The sequence below is a fragment of the Pagrus pagrus genome, assembly GCF_965226575.1.
Source record: "Pagrus pagrus genome assembly, chromosome: 11".
NCBI lineage: Eukaryota > Metazoa > Chordata > Actinopteri > Spariformes > Sparidae > Pagrus > Pagrus pagrus.
Window position 1 is genome coordinate 19,678,164 of NC_140195.1, and position 18,116 is coordinate 19,696,279.

At 41.5% G+C, this 18,116-nt stretch overlaps 1 protein-coding gene across 2 annotated transcripts in view; it reads left to right on the forward strand.

Moving 5' to 3' along the window:
• The first annotated feature begins 411 nt into the window (after window positions 1-411).
• Window positions 412-18,116, forward strand: part of LOC311265090 (TOX high mobility group box family member 2-like) — an 86,157-nt gene continuing 68,452 nt past the window's right edge. For both annotated transcript variants that reach the window (XM_084366423.1, XM_084366424.1), the window contains exon 1: window positions 412-1,040. In XM_084366423.1, the coding sequence (XP_084222549.1) occupies window positions 936-1,040 (105 nt within the window). In that variant the 5' untranslated portion in view covers window positions 412-935. The remainder of the gene's footprint in view (window positions 1,041-18,116) is intronic.

The following is an 18,116-nucleotide window of genomic DNA, read 5'->3' on the forward strand; positions in this document are numbered from 1 at the left end:
TAAACCTATTTGCAGAGGCCTATCCAAGTGAATTGTGCTCTCTGCTCCAGGCTACAGACTGTAATGGGTTTTGTATAATCGGGAGACATTAACCACAACAGGTTCAGCTCGTAGCCACGCAAATAAAATACTAATATTAAAGAAAAACATAATAAAAACATGGTAGAACTACAAGAGAGAGACTCCGCGCAACCTCCTCCCATCCGCCTTGGCACAATAACCCAAATGGAAGCCCTTTATGAAGCCCTGATGGAGGCAGAGTGCGCTTTATAATGCACAGCCGTGCACACCACTACATTTCCAGCTAATCAGAAGCGCGCAGTTGCAGAAAGGAGAGCGGTTGCCAAGGCAGCCACCAATCTCCCCTCCCCCTTCTCCCTCCGTTCCTCTTTCCCGTTTATTATCGGCAGAGGTCGCATGGCAGAGGGAAGTCCAACCACTTCTGTACTGGAACCAATGCAAGAATATGCACCTCCATAACAAAGCCCGTGTGGAGTCCTGAGAGCAGTGGGGGGAAACAAGAGGCTGCGCATTCACGAGCTGCTGACTTAACACAGGTTTTATAAAAAGAAAAAGAAAGAAAAAAAAAGAGAGGATCTAAGTTGGAGGGGCTTTTTTTTGTGCTTTTATTTGCTCAACGGGATAGTTTTGCCAACACGTGTGTCTCCATGAAATTGTGTCCTCTGCGCTTTTGAGTGAGTGAGCGAGCGCTTCGCATCCTGGAGGAGGACTGCGCATCATCACCAGAGTTGGTGCCGAAGTTCGGCCGCGAACGGATGTGAGGGAAGAGTACCGAGCACACACTCCCCCACTTCTTCTGCTCCGTGTGCGTGCGCGCGTGTGTCCTCCTGCTCCGGCGTTGTGTTTGCTGAGACAATAGTGAGTCAAAAAGACGCCGAAAGTGATTTCATGCCTTCAGTCTCGCACAACCTGAGATGGACGTGAGATTTTATCCTGCGCCCCCGGCAAATGTGGGTTCATGCTCCCTACCGACTGATCCAAGTTGTCTGAGCTCGTTGGACTATTACCACGCGAACAAGGTAAATAACAAGCTCTCTCTCAGTGTGTGTGTGTGTGTCTCTCTCTGTGTGTGTGTGCTGCTCGTGCATCGAAACGCTTCTTGTCTCACCTGTCTCTCCATATGAGCCCAATACACGCCTGCAACATTCACGCAGTGCCAAAAAAAAACAAAAAAAACGCACGCTTTTGGATGCGTTTTTATCCACGGGGCGCTCACTCTTAAAAAAACAAACAAACAAACAAACAAAATGTCAAGTGTCAGCAAGTAAAAAGTGACCCGAGCTGTGGGATGAGCTGCCTTTTAATCCAGACGCGGGGTTTGTGTTTGAAACCTGCAATCATTCTATTCTGTCGCTGAAAAGAAAAGCGTGTAGTCCAACTTTCTTTTTCCTCTCGCCAACATGGTGATTATGTTATTTTCCCCGGTGAGATCGTGCAGTTGTGTTTTTGCACAAAGCTGGCATTAAGTGTCCCACCCGATGTGGAATACCAGAGGCTGTATAGAATCCATACTGCCCTCACTCTGCTGCTCTGTGCTCCAGCATTATCTTCCCTCTCAATGATTTCTTATAGCTTACATGTTGTTTTTTGCTTTATCCGCCGGGAGTTGAACGATTAAATGGATGTGTGCCAGTAATGTTCTGTTAATTACTTTGTAAGGAGAAACCACAGAGTCTGGCTGCTACAAGTATCACTCTTTTACTCTTCAGTCAGGGTTGACACCCCGTCGCTGTTGGGCTTGTGACCTGCACTCACTCCACTGCAAGTGCGCAGGTGGCATTTAAAACAACATTATTGATGTTTTGTCAAAGAAAAAATCAAGTCGTCGTCCCATCTTTAATAATCCTGTGATAAAGAACCAAAGAATGGGTCTTTAGGCGCATTGAATTGAAAGCCTGCCATACTGCAGGAGATGAAAACCCCCCACAAAGTAAGATAAGCTCACAAAAAAGTACTAATGAGCAGCAAAAAAAGCAAGATATACCCTGTGGAAACACCAGGAAAACTATTTTAAACTGTTTAATTAACAAACTTGCAGCTTCCACCCGTGCTACCAGGGTCTCAGCCATCTGTAATCACAGAATTAGACTCTGTTGTTGCCACTTACCGTGGTGGGAACGTAACAGCTCAACAGGCATCTCGTTGTTGACCTGCTGCTGCTGCAGATGAAGCTCGAGGAGCTAAAGATGGAGTTCTTCTTCTCAGATAAAGATGGCTTTCAGGTATGACAATGAGTGGAATACACACAGTTGGGGATGTTTGTCTTTCGCTGTGTGGGCACATGGAAAATCTCTGTAACTGAACGGAAAATTCCAGTTATCAACTGAAAACATCATGTCCCTGTTTGAAAAAATGGTGCCACGGCCACATTTTGCATGTTTGGTGCAACAAAAAAAACAATAAAAACAAGCAGGAGACAGTTTTATTGAGCCTGATTCGCAGATGAAATAAGGTCGATGTGTATAAAACATTTACCGATAAGGCCGGTTTACACCTGTGACACACAAATGGGCTCATATAACTGTCTTCTCCGCACACGGGCTATCTTTTTTGTAGGTCAAACGAATTAGGATCATCCTCCATGCGGATAATCCCAAGAATATGCTGATATCCGCACACTGCATGAATCCTGGAAACAAAGCCGCAAGATATGAAGTGATATAAAGTGCTTTCACCAGGGAGAAAGTGACACCAAACAACTGTCACTGATACCAAAAGTGTGGCGCCCCTCAAAAAATGACAAGTGTTCATTTTGAATTATTGAGATCTCCCTTTGCTTGAGGGAGGGAGTGGGGTTCTCTCCAATTTGCTCATCACCGCACGTGTAACACTAACTACCTACACTAGCAATGCAAATGAAGGCCGGGGGGAGCAGCGGGGATCATTTGGTGTCCTGTTAACACGACGCACGAGGTCAAGTTCCTCTCCTCAAAAGGCTTGTCAGACCGGCTGTGGCATTAAAGAGACATCTGATTTGTTATGTAGGTACTGTATCTACGGATCAGATCTGCCTGCTGCTAATCATCTCTGACAGGCCTGCTCGGCCAATTTCTAATTCTGCCCAGGTCACTCTCTGAAGCAGCGTGGAGGCAAAAAGGCTAATCATAGCATTAAGGTCAATTTTTTTCATGGGCTCGTTTTGCATATTTGTGTGGATTTTTTGGTTTGTAGGCGAATTTGTTGGTGAATTTGTTGAACTCGAGAGTATTCTTTGGGGATGATATTATTGGAAAAGAGTCAAAATAATTTGAATAAAAGGAGGCTTTTGGTAGGATGGTTACAATTTGGCAACCATATTGAGATTTAGCAATTATTTCTCTCTGGCTGCTCCACTTTCCTGTTTTCTTTTCTCTTTTTTTAAAGCAATTTACAGCCTGAGAAAACATTTCTCCTGTTATCGCTGTGAAATTTACAGTGTTAATCTGAGTCACACACGAGCTTAATTGGATAAAATGAGCATGTGCTGTTATTTTCGCTTTATAGTCTGTTTATTTGCAAACCTGTTCTGTGTGCTGCCGGCTCACTCTGGATGCTGTGCGCGGACACGAGCCTAGTTTGAGTAATTAGCGAGTTTATGTGACTTCCAGGGAACACGTGTGCCGCTTTTCATGCTTTCAGCCTTTGTCACGCTGCTCATTTGGAGCTTCTGGTTGCATTCTTTTCTTTCACCTTCTTCAATGTGCTGATAATTACTGTGATCACCAGTCGCTGTGTGAATCACTTCCCTTACCGAGGCGGTGTTGTCCACGATCAACAGAAACGTCTTGCGAGGAGGAGATGTGAACCAACGTCTGTCATCGACTGGCGCTGTTTAAATGACATGAATCGTTGTGCTGCTGGCTACGACTGTATTCACTGAGAACTTCAGCGCTGTAGAGCAGGAAAAAAGGTGAAGAACGCAAAGAAAGAGATGCATGAAATGAGCAGGGAAGGTACTTCAAGTGCAGATTGAGATGATTCAGAGGGATCCATAAATAACCCTGAAGATGTCTACTTCAATACTTTCAATACTTTATTTCGCTGTGAGTGTGCGTGGCTTTTATTACAGTGCCACTCTCAGACAGCCAAGGAGAACTATACAGAACAATGCCAACAGCTTTGTGCTCTGATGGTAACAAGAAACTGTGCCATGTTATCATGCTGCCTTACATGCTCATATAAAGTATGCAAATACTGCACTAATTTGTACTTTCTGTCTCTTTAAAAAGCATTTAAAGTGTAAAGATGCGTCTTATGCAACATGTGCAGCTGTAATTGTGCTGTGGTGACTTGTTTGTCAGTTTGCTCTGTGAAATGGGAACACAGTGTCTGCTTCTTTATTTGAATACCTTAATCAAACAGTGCAGACTGCTGCTGCTGCTGCTGCTGCAGCTGAGGTGAGCTGAGCTGAGCTGCTGCCTACAGTATAGCAGTAGAGCACAGACTAGAGTAGGCCCTGTGTTTATACATCCAAGCCCCACCCAGCTCATATATCCTCCCAACAACTGATAACTGCTTAGATAGGGCATGACTGAAGAGCTGGCTTTGTTACTTGGTGGTCTCCTCTGCCTCAGATAAGCCGGGGAGTGATGCGCTCCATTTGAATGCCTTATCTTAGTTTTATTTTTTTATTACAGGACTGCCTTTGTGTACGCTGAGCAAAGGGTTTGATTGCTTTGCATTAACATATTCAGTCAGTTCCCATCATATGATCATCCTCAAGCGAGACAAGCTCTTGAATAAACATGTTTGTTGTTAGTTTTAGTTATATGTACAAGGTTTTTTTTTTTTTTTTAATACCTTGAGTACTTAAACATGGCTGACGAATTAACCAGCGGCTGTGATGCAGGCTGCGGTATTATGTTCATGTTGAGTGGTGTTGTCGCTATTAGCTAATGACAAACTCTGTGGTATGTGACAGAGAGGCAGAAAGGGAGAATCAAAGGATGAGCGAGAGTCAAATGGGTTGAAGTAATCAGTGGCCCAGTATGGGGACTGTGTCTATGTGTGTGTGTGTGTGTGTGTGTGTGTGTGTGCGCATGCTAACTCGGGGCCATTCAAGCGTTTTGCTGACTACGGAATCACAATCACAATTGCTTTCATAGCCCCCGTGCAGAGGAAGGCCATGCATACCACAGTAAGGGCCGGTGACACACAGCGAGCAGGGGGCAAAAAACAGCCACTAAATCATATTCTCCCCGCCCCGACACACGGAGCAGATTTTTAATAGGGATTCCAACCATTTGAAATCATTTCAATAAAACTGGAATTGGCTCTGACATTGGCTGAGTCACACAGCCGGCATATGGCACAGAGATTTCTTGCCTCGTATATATATTTCTTTTTACTTACTGTAGGTGACTCTGTGAAAAGTCCTTCTCCCGACAAGGTGTCTACATCATTTTGGGGGTCTTTTGAGATTAGTTCTGATAGATGTAGGCAGACGTAAATATTGATGAAAGGAAATGAGACACGTGATGCTGGATCATGAATGGATTTTTTCCCCCATTCAAATACCTCTTTGTTTGGCCTTTAAATGTTTGTGTTTGATGTAGGTTATGAGAGTGACAGTATGAATGTGTGTGTGGTAGTGGCGGTGGTGGGGGGTTTACCCATGTGCTAATTATTGGCCCTGGCACTGCTGAGCTACTTGCTCGTCGGTGGGTAGCAGCGCGTCCCCCTCAGCGTCTGTTACCGTAATTAAGACCAGCCGCCCCGCTGTAGTGTGCTTACATTAGTCAGCCCGGGCCTTCCCATGGGGCAGTGCGATGGCATTCTCATTCTTACTGCAGAAGAAGAAAGGAAAAGAAACAGAGGCAGCACCTGCTGCAGAGTAGGCCCATGGGTGTTTAGTTAAATGTTGATTATGTTTGTTAATGGCTGCAAATGCTCAGAGGGAAGGACATGTGATGGCATGGTGAAACTATCTATCTATCTATCTATCTATCTATCTATCTATCTATCTATCTATGTATCTATGTATCTATCTATCTATGTTGGTCATCTCTCATAATGTAATATGGTTGTTTTTCTAGAGTTTTGAGCTGTGCTACAGTATTTTGAGATTTTATTTTGTTTTGCCATATGCATTGGGAAAGCTACAATATACAACATAACACAGATATTGTACATATGAGCTCCTACAGAAGCCAGCCAGTGTTTCTGTGCTAAAGACAAACAAATGTAGACAAACAGGAAGGAGCGTAAGAGTGCCAAGAGAGCTTCTTTATATAGGCCATGTATATATGTACTGTATACATTGTATGTGCTGATCTGATAAGTCAGTTAGATTAGCCAGTTGACAAGAAATGTTTTTCTGATTTACGTCATTTTTAAATGAAAAATCTTTTGACTTTTGAATCTTAGCAGGGTTTTTAAAAAAGCCATTTGAAGTCGCCTCCTTGGGATTTGGAACGTTATTCACTGATAAAAGAGCTAACAGATGAATCAGTGATTAAAATAATCAGCAGTTACAGCCCTTGTAAATATATGTACTGTATGTGCTACAACTGCTTAATATATTGACCCAGAAATAATTGTGTTCAATGTATTATCGTCATTTTACACCACTTTATGCCACTGATGTGACAAAATAATAGCATAACAATGCAAGTGCACCTTTTCAAAGAGCAATGAACGTTTAATTCTTAATAATCAGACATGGGAACTGGAAGGTTAAAAAGAAAAAATCAAGCAGAAGGCACTCAGTAGAGTGCATACCTCCGCCAAGGCCCAACAGTCCCATTTAATCCAATCAAGCCTGTATTTAAAGCAACAGTGTGTAACTTTTGAACCTTAAAATATCAGCTTCAAAATCATTTTGACGCTACAGAGTCTTGTTTTAGGGTGAATGGTGTCTCTGTCATAGCCACCCCGCCCCCAATCACTTGTTTCTGCACTTTGTAACTTACTCAGAAACTGTTATTCCGTAAGAAATTAACAAAATTAACAAAAATTAGGAAAAACGCCCTCTCGCAATGTTGAGGAAACGGGGTAAAACAATCATGGATAAGTCAACTGCCAATACCGAGATCAGCAAAAACTTAATGAGGTCTTGTACACACATGGATAAGTTAGTAAGATAAAATGTATATACGATAAGTACTTAATTGTGGAGAAGGCCTATGTACTGTGTGATATGCAGTATGTATGTCCAGTTTACAGTATATATATCAGTGTATATGTATGTATGTACGAAGTGAGCTGTATGGGTTGTGCTGTATGTACTGTATGTATGTATGCATGGAAGAGGCTGGAAGCTGGACAAACATTCCCAGTTGTCTCAGCTTCCTGAGGTATGTCCTGTGCAAACATCATGGGCCATGGTATAAGCTCCTTGCCTGGGATTTAAGGCCCTTTCCCTCCCTTGTTTTCACTGAATATCCTTTACAAATATTATCGGCCTGGTGTCAGTGCCATGTTTGCGCTGCGGCCTGCAGGGACAGTACCCATATGAAAGTTGAATTATAGGTCCAAGCGCAGAAAAAGTACAATAATGTGAGTATTTTTCATCAGTCTTATTCTTTTGGGCGATCAATCAGAATACTTCTTTTTTAGATTTCCAATCACTAGCAGATCTTTAAATGCTAACCTGAGCGCTGGTGTCTTCCATTAGTTCACTGACATGCATTGATTTGGACTGCGAGAGTTTGCCACTCGAGGACGACAGGGCAGATAAATCCATATGATCCTGAATTTGCTCTCTTTTCCTCTTTCCCCAGCTGTGACTGTCTCGCCTTGTCCCTTGTCTGTCAGGAGCATGTGTTTATTATGTGTGACATATTTAGCAGGCAGATATAATTGCAAGCACAAGGCTGTAATCGTCTGCGTCCAATCCAGTCAGCAGAGACTGCGGGAGCCCACAGAGCCACCGAGGTAATCAAACTGTGGCTCATTCTTCCTCTTTGAGAGCTAATGATGAGCTCCATGATCGTTTACAATGGGCAGAGAGAGAAGTGTGACAGAAAGTACAGTGGTAATACTATGGTTTTAGTTCTTGCACAGCTATTATCTTTGGTTTAAGACATGGGAATCGCCTAAAACAGGAAGAAGTTGCTGTAGAGTTATGGATAGAGAAAAGAAAAGAGCTGGATGTTGTTAAAGAAAAACAGAGGTAGAGAGGTTAGAGGAGACTTGTGGGTTGAGAAAAGGGAGGGAAAGTGAGAGAAAGAGGCCCTCTCTTTGTGTTGTCGTCCTATTTAGTCTCAAGCTGGCCACGAGCCACATCGATGACTGATGTCGCTATGAAAAAACAAACAGAGGAAAGAAAAGTAGGATTTTGGAAATTATGATATACGGCCAGTGGTGTTATGCTGTCGAGGACTCCATCTTTCTTTGACTGCCTCTTTCTCTTAACTCGGCCTCGACAACCTCACAGCAGCTCGGTAGGGTTGTTAACACACAGGAAAGGGAAACTTGAGCAGATCTTTTTATAGAATTGTTAATAACACAGTAGACAGTAGTGAAAAACCATAGCCTAAAGCAGCACTTACTGGCACAGTCCACGTGAACCAGGCAAGTAAAGTGTATGTGTGTGCATATGTGTGTGTGTATGCATGGTTTTGTGTGTGTAGCTGGCAAATTAGCAGTGGTGGAAGACGTATTCAGATCCTTTACTTAAAGGGGCACTATGTCGTTTTGGAGAAGAAATTCAAACTCAGAATTTTGATATTTACAATATTAATGAGGTAACAATACAAACTCAGAAGTAATTATGTTTTCCATAACTGAGTAAACAAGCTGTTCTCAGACGATAATAAGGTCCCCAGAACGCTGTTTGAAGCCAGAAAGGTGGCGGGGTCCGCCAAATATAGATAAAGTAAAACAGTATGACATTGTGTTGTCCTTTAATGTTTGAAGTTTGTTTATTTAGCTTATTGAGTCATGAAAACAAAGAGAGTTTGTATATTTAGTTTGTTTAGGCATAAAAAAAAAATCAGTCAATGAAGATCTTTCTCTTCTGATCCCCAAAACTACATAGTGCACCTTTAAGTAAAGTAACAGTACCACACGGTAGAAATACTCTGCAACAGGTCAAAGTCTGACAATTTTACGTATAAAGTACAACAAAATGTAGTATGGAAAGAATAAGCAGTGGTGGAAAGTATACAGCATTTACTAAAGTACTCTACTTAAGTACATTTTTTATGTCAATTTTATGCTATTTTACACATCTGCTTTGCTATAAATCAGAGGCAAATATTGTTGAAATGCGTAACTTGAACTTGTAACAAGTATTTCTACAGTTTGGTATTGATACTCTTACAAATATAAGATCTTAGTATTTCTTTCAGCTCTTGAGTATAAGTACCCATGTCCATGTTAAATTGCCATATCATATACATTGGTGGAATGTAAGTAATTAATTTTTCAAGTGCTGTACTTAAGTACAAATTTGAGGTACTTGGACTTGAGTCTTTTCATCTTATGGCCATTTTATACTTCAACTCCACTCTATTTTTTTGTAGTTTTTACTCCACTTTACTTATGCTAAGTTTATAAAATTCAAAGTACTTTGATATAATAAACCAGTGGTTTTGAATCTTGAAATGAGTTTGACCAAAGGTTGCTCGAGGCTCAAAGAGATAAAACTCCCAAATATTTTACACAAAAACTATATGGAAGTCTAAAATATGAATTCAAATTTGTATATCAAAACTTTTTGTCATCTTCGTCTTCATCTCAATCACTTCAGATTTTGAGATTCTGCAGTCAAAACTGCAGCAGTTAAAGTTGGCGTACTTGCTTAGCAAAGGCACTGTGAATGTCATAGTTGGAACAAATGTTTGTGGCAGCAGGGCAGGGAAAGGGAGTGAAACTGAGAGATGGTCATGTTTTATTAAGCCTGATAATGCAGCCTAATCTGTGGCTCGGGTTACACAGTGCTTTGTGGGTAATTAGAGATCATGTCGTATGCCTGGCCTGCTGAAAAATTGCACTCCGCCCTAATCCCCTCCTATCCGCCTTTCACCCGCCACCTCCCTTCTTCTCTCTCCTCATTCTCTCCCTCGTGCTACCAAACGAGCCGGCTTCCTGTCAGGAAAACACACAAATAAACAAACATGGCAGCCATACTTCAGGTAGCTAGTCATCAGAAAGTCTATACATTGCTGTAAGACACTTGGAAATGTGCTTATGTGCTCAGAATTCAATAAGAGGAAGTCGACAGTGGAGCACTTTGTGGTTTGTTTTGTGGAACTTGTTAGATGAATGACTAATGCCTCCTGGCAAGTGCCCCAGGTTTACTATTACCAAAACAATGGCACTTGATACAGAGCACCGTAGCCTTGGTTTTCACACAGACAGGAGCTCAGGCTGCTGTTTTCTTTTGAACCCTAAATGCTGACTGCCCATTCATGCAACATCCCCCGAACACATCGTCGACACAAAGGAAATTCTCAACTGACACGGTGACTTGCTGCAAAAAAACAACAGCTTCTTTCATCGCTCATTGTCTGCAATTTTTCCATTGTTAAACACTGAGAAACGTTTCCTTTTCTTGGTATCTAGATGTGGTTATCAACACGTGTAAAACAGTAGCCATGTTTACAGGACACAGTTATATAATTACTGGCTTTACTGGGATTATGACAGCAAGTCAAGTAAACTGTCTACACATCGGGTGGAGAATGATGATGCAATGTGATACAGTTTTACGGCAAAAGATTCAGCCGTCTCGCGAAAATGTATAGGTGAAAGGCAGGTTTAAAGTGTTACTCGCTGATTTGAATGCGTGCAGTGTTTCCCCTAAAAAATTTTGGCACGCCTTGTGGTTTCAGCAAAAATCCCCTTTACATAAAGGAACCCATGAAAGCAATAATAAAACCAACCATATAGAAACAGTATGCAGTTATCTCCTCTTTATCTCATTGCCAACTCATAAACATCTTACAGTATGCGCTTTTTGAATCATCGAAGGAAGAGTATCTGTAAACTGTTTTGAATTTTATCACTATGAGTGCACATAATAACAGTACTGTCAAAGACACCAGCCACAAGTAATAAACAACTTCTGCAATGTGTGGTTGAACTCATTAACCTCCAGAGCCACCGCAGGAGGTCTTATGAGCCATCATTTACTCAGACACAGATGAGATAAAGGCACTGCGTTTCATAGGGATATCTCTTCATATTGCTGCCATGTAGGAAACAAGCTTTCAGACGGCTCATATACCATCAGGCATTACATTTGCATAAAAATGTATCAAAATGCAAAACTGAGCTACATTCAGAGTGCTCAAGTAGCACGGTGATTATTGGCAGAACTAGAAGGCTTTTAAGAGTTGAGGTAGCTAATAGCTACCAATGGCTCTTTATCTCAATCTGCATGTAGGTGTTTTTTTGTGGGTACAGGAAGCAGAGACACAAAGTAAAGCAGGAAAACAGCAGCAGGAGATAAATGGGACTCAAGACTCGTGACACCAGGCGTTAGCTTGTATTAGTTAGAAGTCTACTTCCTGTTTCGGCTGCTGGTTTGATTGGGTCCACTGGTTGTCAATCACTTGTGTGGTTCAGTGGTTGTCAGTCATTATCAGTACTGTAGTGAAGACCACTTAACCAAGACAAAGTCATGGCCAGGACCAGAGACAATCAAGACCAAGAATCTGAGGGGTTGAGACTAACTGTGCATACGTGTGCTGTCAGAATTATCGGAAGAACGTTTGCCGATTGTGAAAATTCACACGAATGCCCTCTGAAGTCAGAATAACAACTCAGAATGTCGGAGAAAATTGGTCTTATTCACATTTGTGTAAAAAATTAATCTTCATTCACCTCTGTCATTGTCGTGTGTGTGTGTGTGCATGTGTGTGTACAGGAGACTGAATTTTGCATGTGGGGAATATTGCTTTGTTTTTTATGAGCAAACAAACACAAACAAGAAGAAGCTAAAATCAACTTCGTGTCCAGTTTGAAACTAAAAGTAAACAATATTGAGTTACTTAGGTAACACACTTAACTTATGTCATGTGCGTAATGTAACTCCTACTTAAAGGTCCACTTCATAAGAACGTTGATTTTTGAGTCTCATTCCGAAATCTTCAAACACTGACGCTTTGGGTTTGTTAGTCTGTTCGGCCGCGTTACCAAAGAGTGAGTATTTGACATATTCAGAATGAGTCTCAATAATCAACGTTCTCACAAAGTGGACCATTAAGTAGCGTACTAAAGTTAAACTAGTAGTTTTGGGTCCTAAACTTGACCAAATTGTGACCGTTTTGCAGTGTTAGCAAAACAAAGTGACAACAAAGGTCCGACGGTCAACGATATCCTGTATGTCATTTTGGGAGTCATTAGCATTCAACCCTTCAGTCATTAGGGATTAGGACATGTTGAGTAATCCACATGAATCCACTAAAAAAAATCACTAAATCCACAAAAAAGTGCTGGTCTGCATGCTAATTTAATGTTGGCCTTACGCATAGAGTTTAATGCTTTGGAGTTGCACAGTTTTGTCATTAATTGTAATATTTGATGTAATATTTGATCATTTTTGTTGATGTTGAAGACCAGACATCATGCAAAGAATGCAAAGTTTCCCAATTACAACAACACGACTTTCAAACTAATTTTGAACCACAAACACACTGGCTCACTTTTACACCTCTGACTCCCCCGCCATCCAGCCACACATGCACACACACACACACACACACACACACACACACACACTTGCCATACAGCCGAAAGGCATTTCATTTCCTTTCCTCCTATGACAACATCACAATATAATGGGACATGGTGTCACGTGACATGGGCGAGTACATGGAGCGATCAAATCGCTCTCTCTGTCTCTCTCTCTCTCTCTCTCTCTGGCTTGAAGGGCAGAACGGTCAGTCGTTACATAAACTGGAGTTGGTTCAATTACAGAAAAATGTTCTTTGTGTCCTTGTCATAAGCAGAGTGATAAGGCAGATAAAAAATAAGTTAGCTATATGTGTTCCTTCAGGATTTTGATGAATTACCTTCCATTCTGTGCTCTGTGTGTCCATGGAGGCTAAGATACTTCATTCAGGTTTGACTGCTAAATCAAAGCTGCACTACAAAATGTTTTATGTGAAAATACACCTGTACTGTCAGCTTAAATGAGTACGTGGGTCTGCGCTATAAAATAGTGTAGTTCAAATAGATTTGGAATATGTCTCACAAGTAAAACTCTTATCAGATGTGAACACCCCTCCATCTGTAGGAAGTGACAGACTAAAACTTAAGAGTGAAGTAACAAGCAGTCTTATAAACAAGGAAACGAGGGCTCTGTTCAGAGCAATCTGAACCCACCAACATTTGACCTTTTGCCTCTTTCATCCCGTTTGTTTGTCCTGTGGTAAAGATGATGGTAGAGTGCTGCCCTAACATCTTGCATGTAGCTTTTTAATTTCTCAACATTTAAAGATCACATATTATGCTTATTTTCAGGTACATATTTTTGTTTTGGATGTCCACTAAAAATGTTTACATGCTTTAATGTTCGAAAAACACATTATTTCTCTCACACTGTCCATTGCTGCAGCACCTCTATTCACCCTCTATCTAAACACTCCGTTTTAGTGCCTGTCTCTTTAAGCACCCCCTCCCAAAATGCCCACATTGCTCTGATTGATCGGCTCTCACAGGCCTGAGCATGCATCGCCCACTGTGTTTCCATGTCAGCTCTGTCGGTGTTTTAGCAACCACGGTCGTGCTAGGGGCGTGGCTGAGGGCGGTGGCTGTATAGTTGTGACCTCACAAGCTTACAGAAGTCCTGACAGCTCATTTGAAGCTTTCATTTTTACGTGGATTGAGCGTTTTGATACTCTCACAGTACTCAAATAGCACCTAGACCTAGACTTGCTTTATAATCAAAAAGACATGGGAGTGTCACTTTCTACAATGTGGGACCTTTGAAACAAAGTAAAAGCAACACCTCCGAGCCTTCTCTTCATTAAACCCTTTCTGTCGTTGGGATGACTTCATTTGTATTTTTCTGGTATACAGTACTAGTTTTTCCGGCTGTTAATTTTCCATCTGTTGAACTTCGTTGTGACTGACCCTTAATCCAGGTATTCGCTATGTGCTCCAGCACAGAACCATCGCACAGTTTTCAGATGAGCCTGTAATTAAGTCATCTCGGAGCCTTGAGCTGAGACCAATTTGCCACTAATTGTCCCGAGTTTTAATTTCTAATGGAATAAGGGCCAGAGGGAATGCCGCCTAATGAGATGCAGTTACTAGTTAGTGTGTACCCGCATGTGTGTGTGTGTGTGTGTGTGTGTGTGTGTGTATGTGTGTGTGCACCCTCTTATCTGTTTACTGTAACTGCTATTGCCCTGGTGAATAGAGAAACAAGAGTGAGTAAAGCAAGATGTTCCGTTTTGTCTCTCTTACCGTGTTTCTGTTTATTCTACAAAGCACTCAGGACGTTTCTGACTTTCCAAACTGTAAACTCGCACATAATAAATTATAGATGTACCTTGAAATAAGTAGTGTAATTGATTGAACATTGACAGGGGAGTCAGAATACGCCTTTTAGCAATACCTTCTCCCTTTTCTCTAAACTGTGGAGCGCCCTCTCTTAATAACTGTGTGACAGTGGAGACCCGTCCAAAAGTGAGAAGTGCTTTTGCCCTTGGCACTCAAGTTATTGCTCAGAAAGCGTGGCTGTAGACTGGAACTAGAAAGCTTGTTTACATAGCCTTGGGAGTGTTTGTGTCATGATTTAGATTCCAGGCATTTCAACATCCAAATAAATCAGTTTAGACTTCTGAGGACAAATAAACCTCCAACAGAAGAAACGGGCCAGCTGTGTTTAAAATCTGCAAGGTAGTCTTTATCTGTAAAGCTCGAGCAGTTTTTGTTTTCAATTATTACAGGCGAAGGAAGTGGGAGTCAGAGTTCACAGAGCATATGTGGTCTAGTGTATTGGCAATAGGGATGTTTATCTTTTTAACAGTAAAAGATTGTTTTTCCATGTTTGCATTTGTTACATCTTGAGTACTATTGCATTACATTTGATCTGTGGTTTTAATGATAAACAGACACACACACGCAGTCAGCCTGTCTGTGAGGTTTTACACAAGCAACAACTTTGAAACCAAACGGATTAAAAAAGAGAAACCTACTCGAGCACCCGAGAAGACACATGACTACACAAATCTTTCAGACACCTTGGTGACTTCACTGTAATTTTTCTACCTTATCGCTTTCGAGCGGAGTTTGCTTTTGCAACTGACTCAAGGCCCTTCCTCTTATTGTTTCAATATGTCAGTGCATTGTTTGAATGAGGTCACCCATTACCGATCTGGCCTGGGGCCAGCTTGACTTCAGCTGATTTAATTGAATCTACGACATGAGTCAAATTCAAACAAGCAGAGACTGCTTCGCCATGACAGCCTCATTACTCCACATTAAGAACTCATTTCAAAATGCATTGTGACTTTGGGCTTGACAAATGGTGAAAAGAGATGAAATCAAATAAGTGAGTACATTTTGGAAGACTACTCTTGAAATGCTACGGCTGAAAATACTCCATATATTAAAGGAGGGCCCAAAAAATAGTGTTTCTGCTGTTTTGTATAAGTTAATGTGAATGCCTTCTGGGTTAAAGTGTTCCCATGTTTGCCGTCTGCAGTAATGGAATGACATTCAATGCCATTTTCCCTCTTAAATGGAATTTTTGTCAAAGCGTTATGAATTCAACCTGCCTTGTCACTCAAGCCGCAGACAGTGCTGAGAGAGGAGAAAATATGCGAATGAAACCTTTCACTGCAGATTTTACTGTTAGCTGTGAGCCGACCAAATAATGACGCCTTTATCACGTCCACAGCACAACAAACAAAGAGGGCTTTCTTGTGACATACCACAAGACGTGATATCGGCCAGTATAATGACATACATTATGTATATAACACATGCACGATATTCATAGCAACTCAGCGCCGTGCTAGCTGCATTTCAGCATTTCATCAGCTTCTAACCAAGACTAAATTTCTCAATTAAGCACGCATTCTTTGAGAGCCACTGGCAGCTCAGCCAGAACTCGCAGGGAAAAAAAAAAATGTACAGCAGGCTCAATGTGCCAGGGCCTCCCTCCACAATAGGGAAGGAAATGTTGAGGCTGCAAGGGCTGTGGAGTGGAGATATGGCTGTGTTTGCTTAGGGCTAGGTATCGGGCACAAAAACAAACATGGCCGCCCTTAATGAGCCTGTTTGCCTGCCAAAGGTAAAGACAGCTGTTGTCTGTCGCCACAATGGAGCAGGCCCCGGTGCCACAGAGCACAGCGGAGCACTCTGCGTCCCCATAGTAACGCTCACCTTGTGTGTACTCAAGAGGGAACTTATTAAGTCCTCTTTACAGATAAATAGTGAGTAAAATGTAAATTGTGAGGCCATACGGCGCTTTCATAAGGTCTGACTGTGAAATGAAAAGGTTTATTAAATCTTGTCTTTAGAGTGCTAAAAGTGAAATTGGCTTGTGAGAGTGTGAAACGGCTGCGTGCTGTGGATAGACATCTGACTTACTCATAACATTAGTGAGTGAGAGTTGAGAAACTGCGGCTTTCAACACATGTTATTGAACTGTTAGAGAAGCCGCGCTCAGTTTGCTTTTCCTGCATCTGTCTTTTGTGGCTGGAGAAAATCTCTTCTAGCTGCTTCTTAAAAGGGCACTAATGCACGGGGATATAGGCAAAGTGGGGGGTACTGAAACCTGGAAAAGCACTTTTGTCCTATATGAGAAAAATTAATACATTCTAGCTGTACCTGTCCAACTGAATCGGCACTGACAGCTTGCCGCACTCAACGGCTAATTTTAGAGTTGAGAATATGAGTGAAATGACTGCTGGAGCGTTTTGTTGAGAGGAGAGCAGCAGCCAGTAAGAAACTGCAAACATTAAAGGTCCAACCGTCAATTGCATCAGGGTGGCTTCTGTTGAAACAAAGCCCTCCCAGCCCCCACCGCTTTCCTGACATTGTTTACAGTGCAGTTTGAGCTATTGAATGGATGACATTTTTTTTCCATTATTGTACTGGCTTCTGACAAAAGGACTGACTGTTTTATATTGTATGGATGAGTATGTTGTGTAATTCCTTTTTTTTAGTCCTACAAGCCTCTCAGTTCATTTTAATTACATATAAAATCAACAGAGCGCAGACAATAACGGAGAAATATCTCCTTGGGTATAAAATGAAAAGTGAATGACAAATACTACTGTTTATAATTGAGAGGAGGGAGTAGGGTATTTAAAAACCAAAGCAAACTTGAACAAAAGGGATTTACAGTAAACGAGAGATAAAAATGATAGTTTAACCGTATTATTTTGTGTCTGATTATATTTACGTTCTTAAACCTATAAAGACATAAATGAAAAGATGTCTTCTGTTATTTTTTTTAATTGAGTGTGTTATAAAGTAAAGCTAGACTGACTTTGATAATGCATCAGTGAAAGACTGGCAATCATGCTCTTGAAGTGGGTGGTAACCATTCCACAAAACTAATTCAAGTCTTAGATCATGTTGAATAAGATTATGAATCATTTTCAAACTGAAACATCTTTAAAAACGAGTGGGATTAATCTATTTCTACCAGTATTAACCGTCCACTTCCTATTCTCTTTTGAGAAAAACTTAACAATTGCTGTAAAAGCTCAAGTATATTTTTCTGTTTGACTATTTCAAAGAAATTCCTCTGTGACTGCGCTGAAAATGTCCCTGACCACATGTTTGACACCACAGTTCGTGCATAGTGACTAGTGATGTGACTTGTTGGCATTTTCTGTAGAACCACACACACACACACACACACACACACACGCACACACGCACACACGCACACACACACATTGCATGTGAGTGCCCCTTTCTGCCGATGCTGCTGAGGCAGCAATCTGGGGGCACAACTGGTGTGTGCTGAAGTGCGAGGAGGCATTACGATGTAGAAAATGTTTCTGCCTTTTTTGGCTCGTTGCGACCTTACGTGATAATAGAACAAATTATATCATGACAATAGATACACAGTCCAGGAATAGATGTGCAGAGTGTAGTTTTATTTGTGCAGACATTGTTATTGTCGGCAGCAGAGATGATGTGTGGTTCATTTAAACCTCACTGGGTGGAGCGAAAGAACCACTCAGACCTTCAATGAT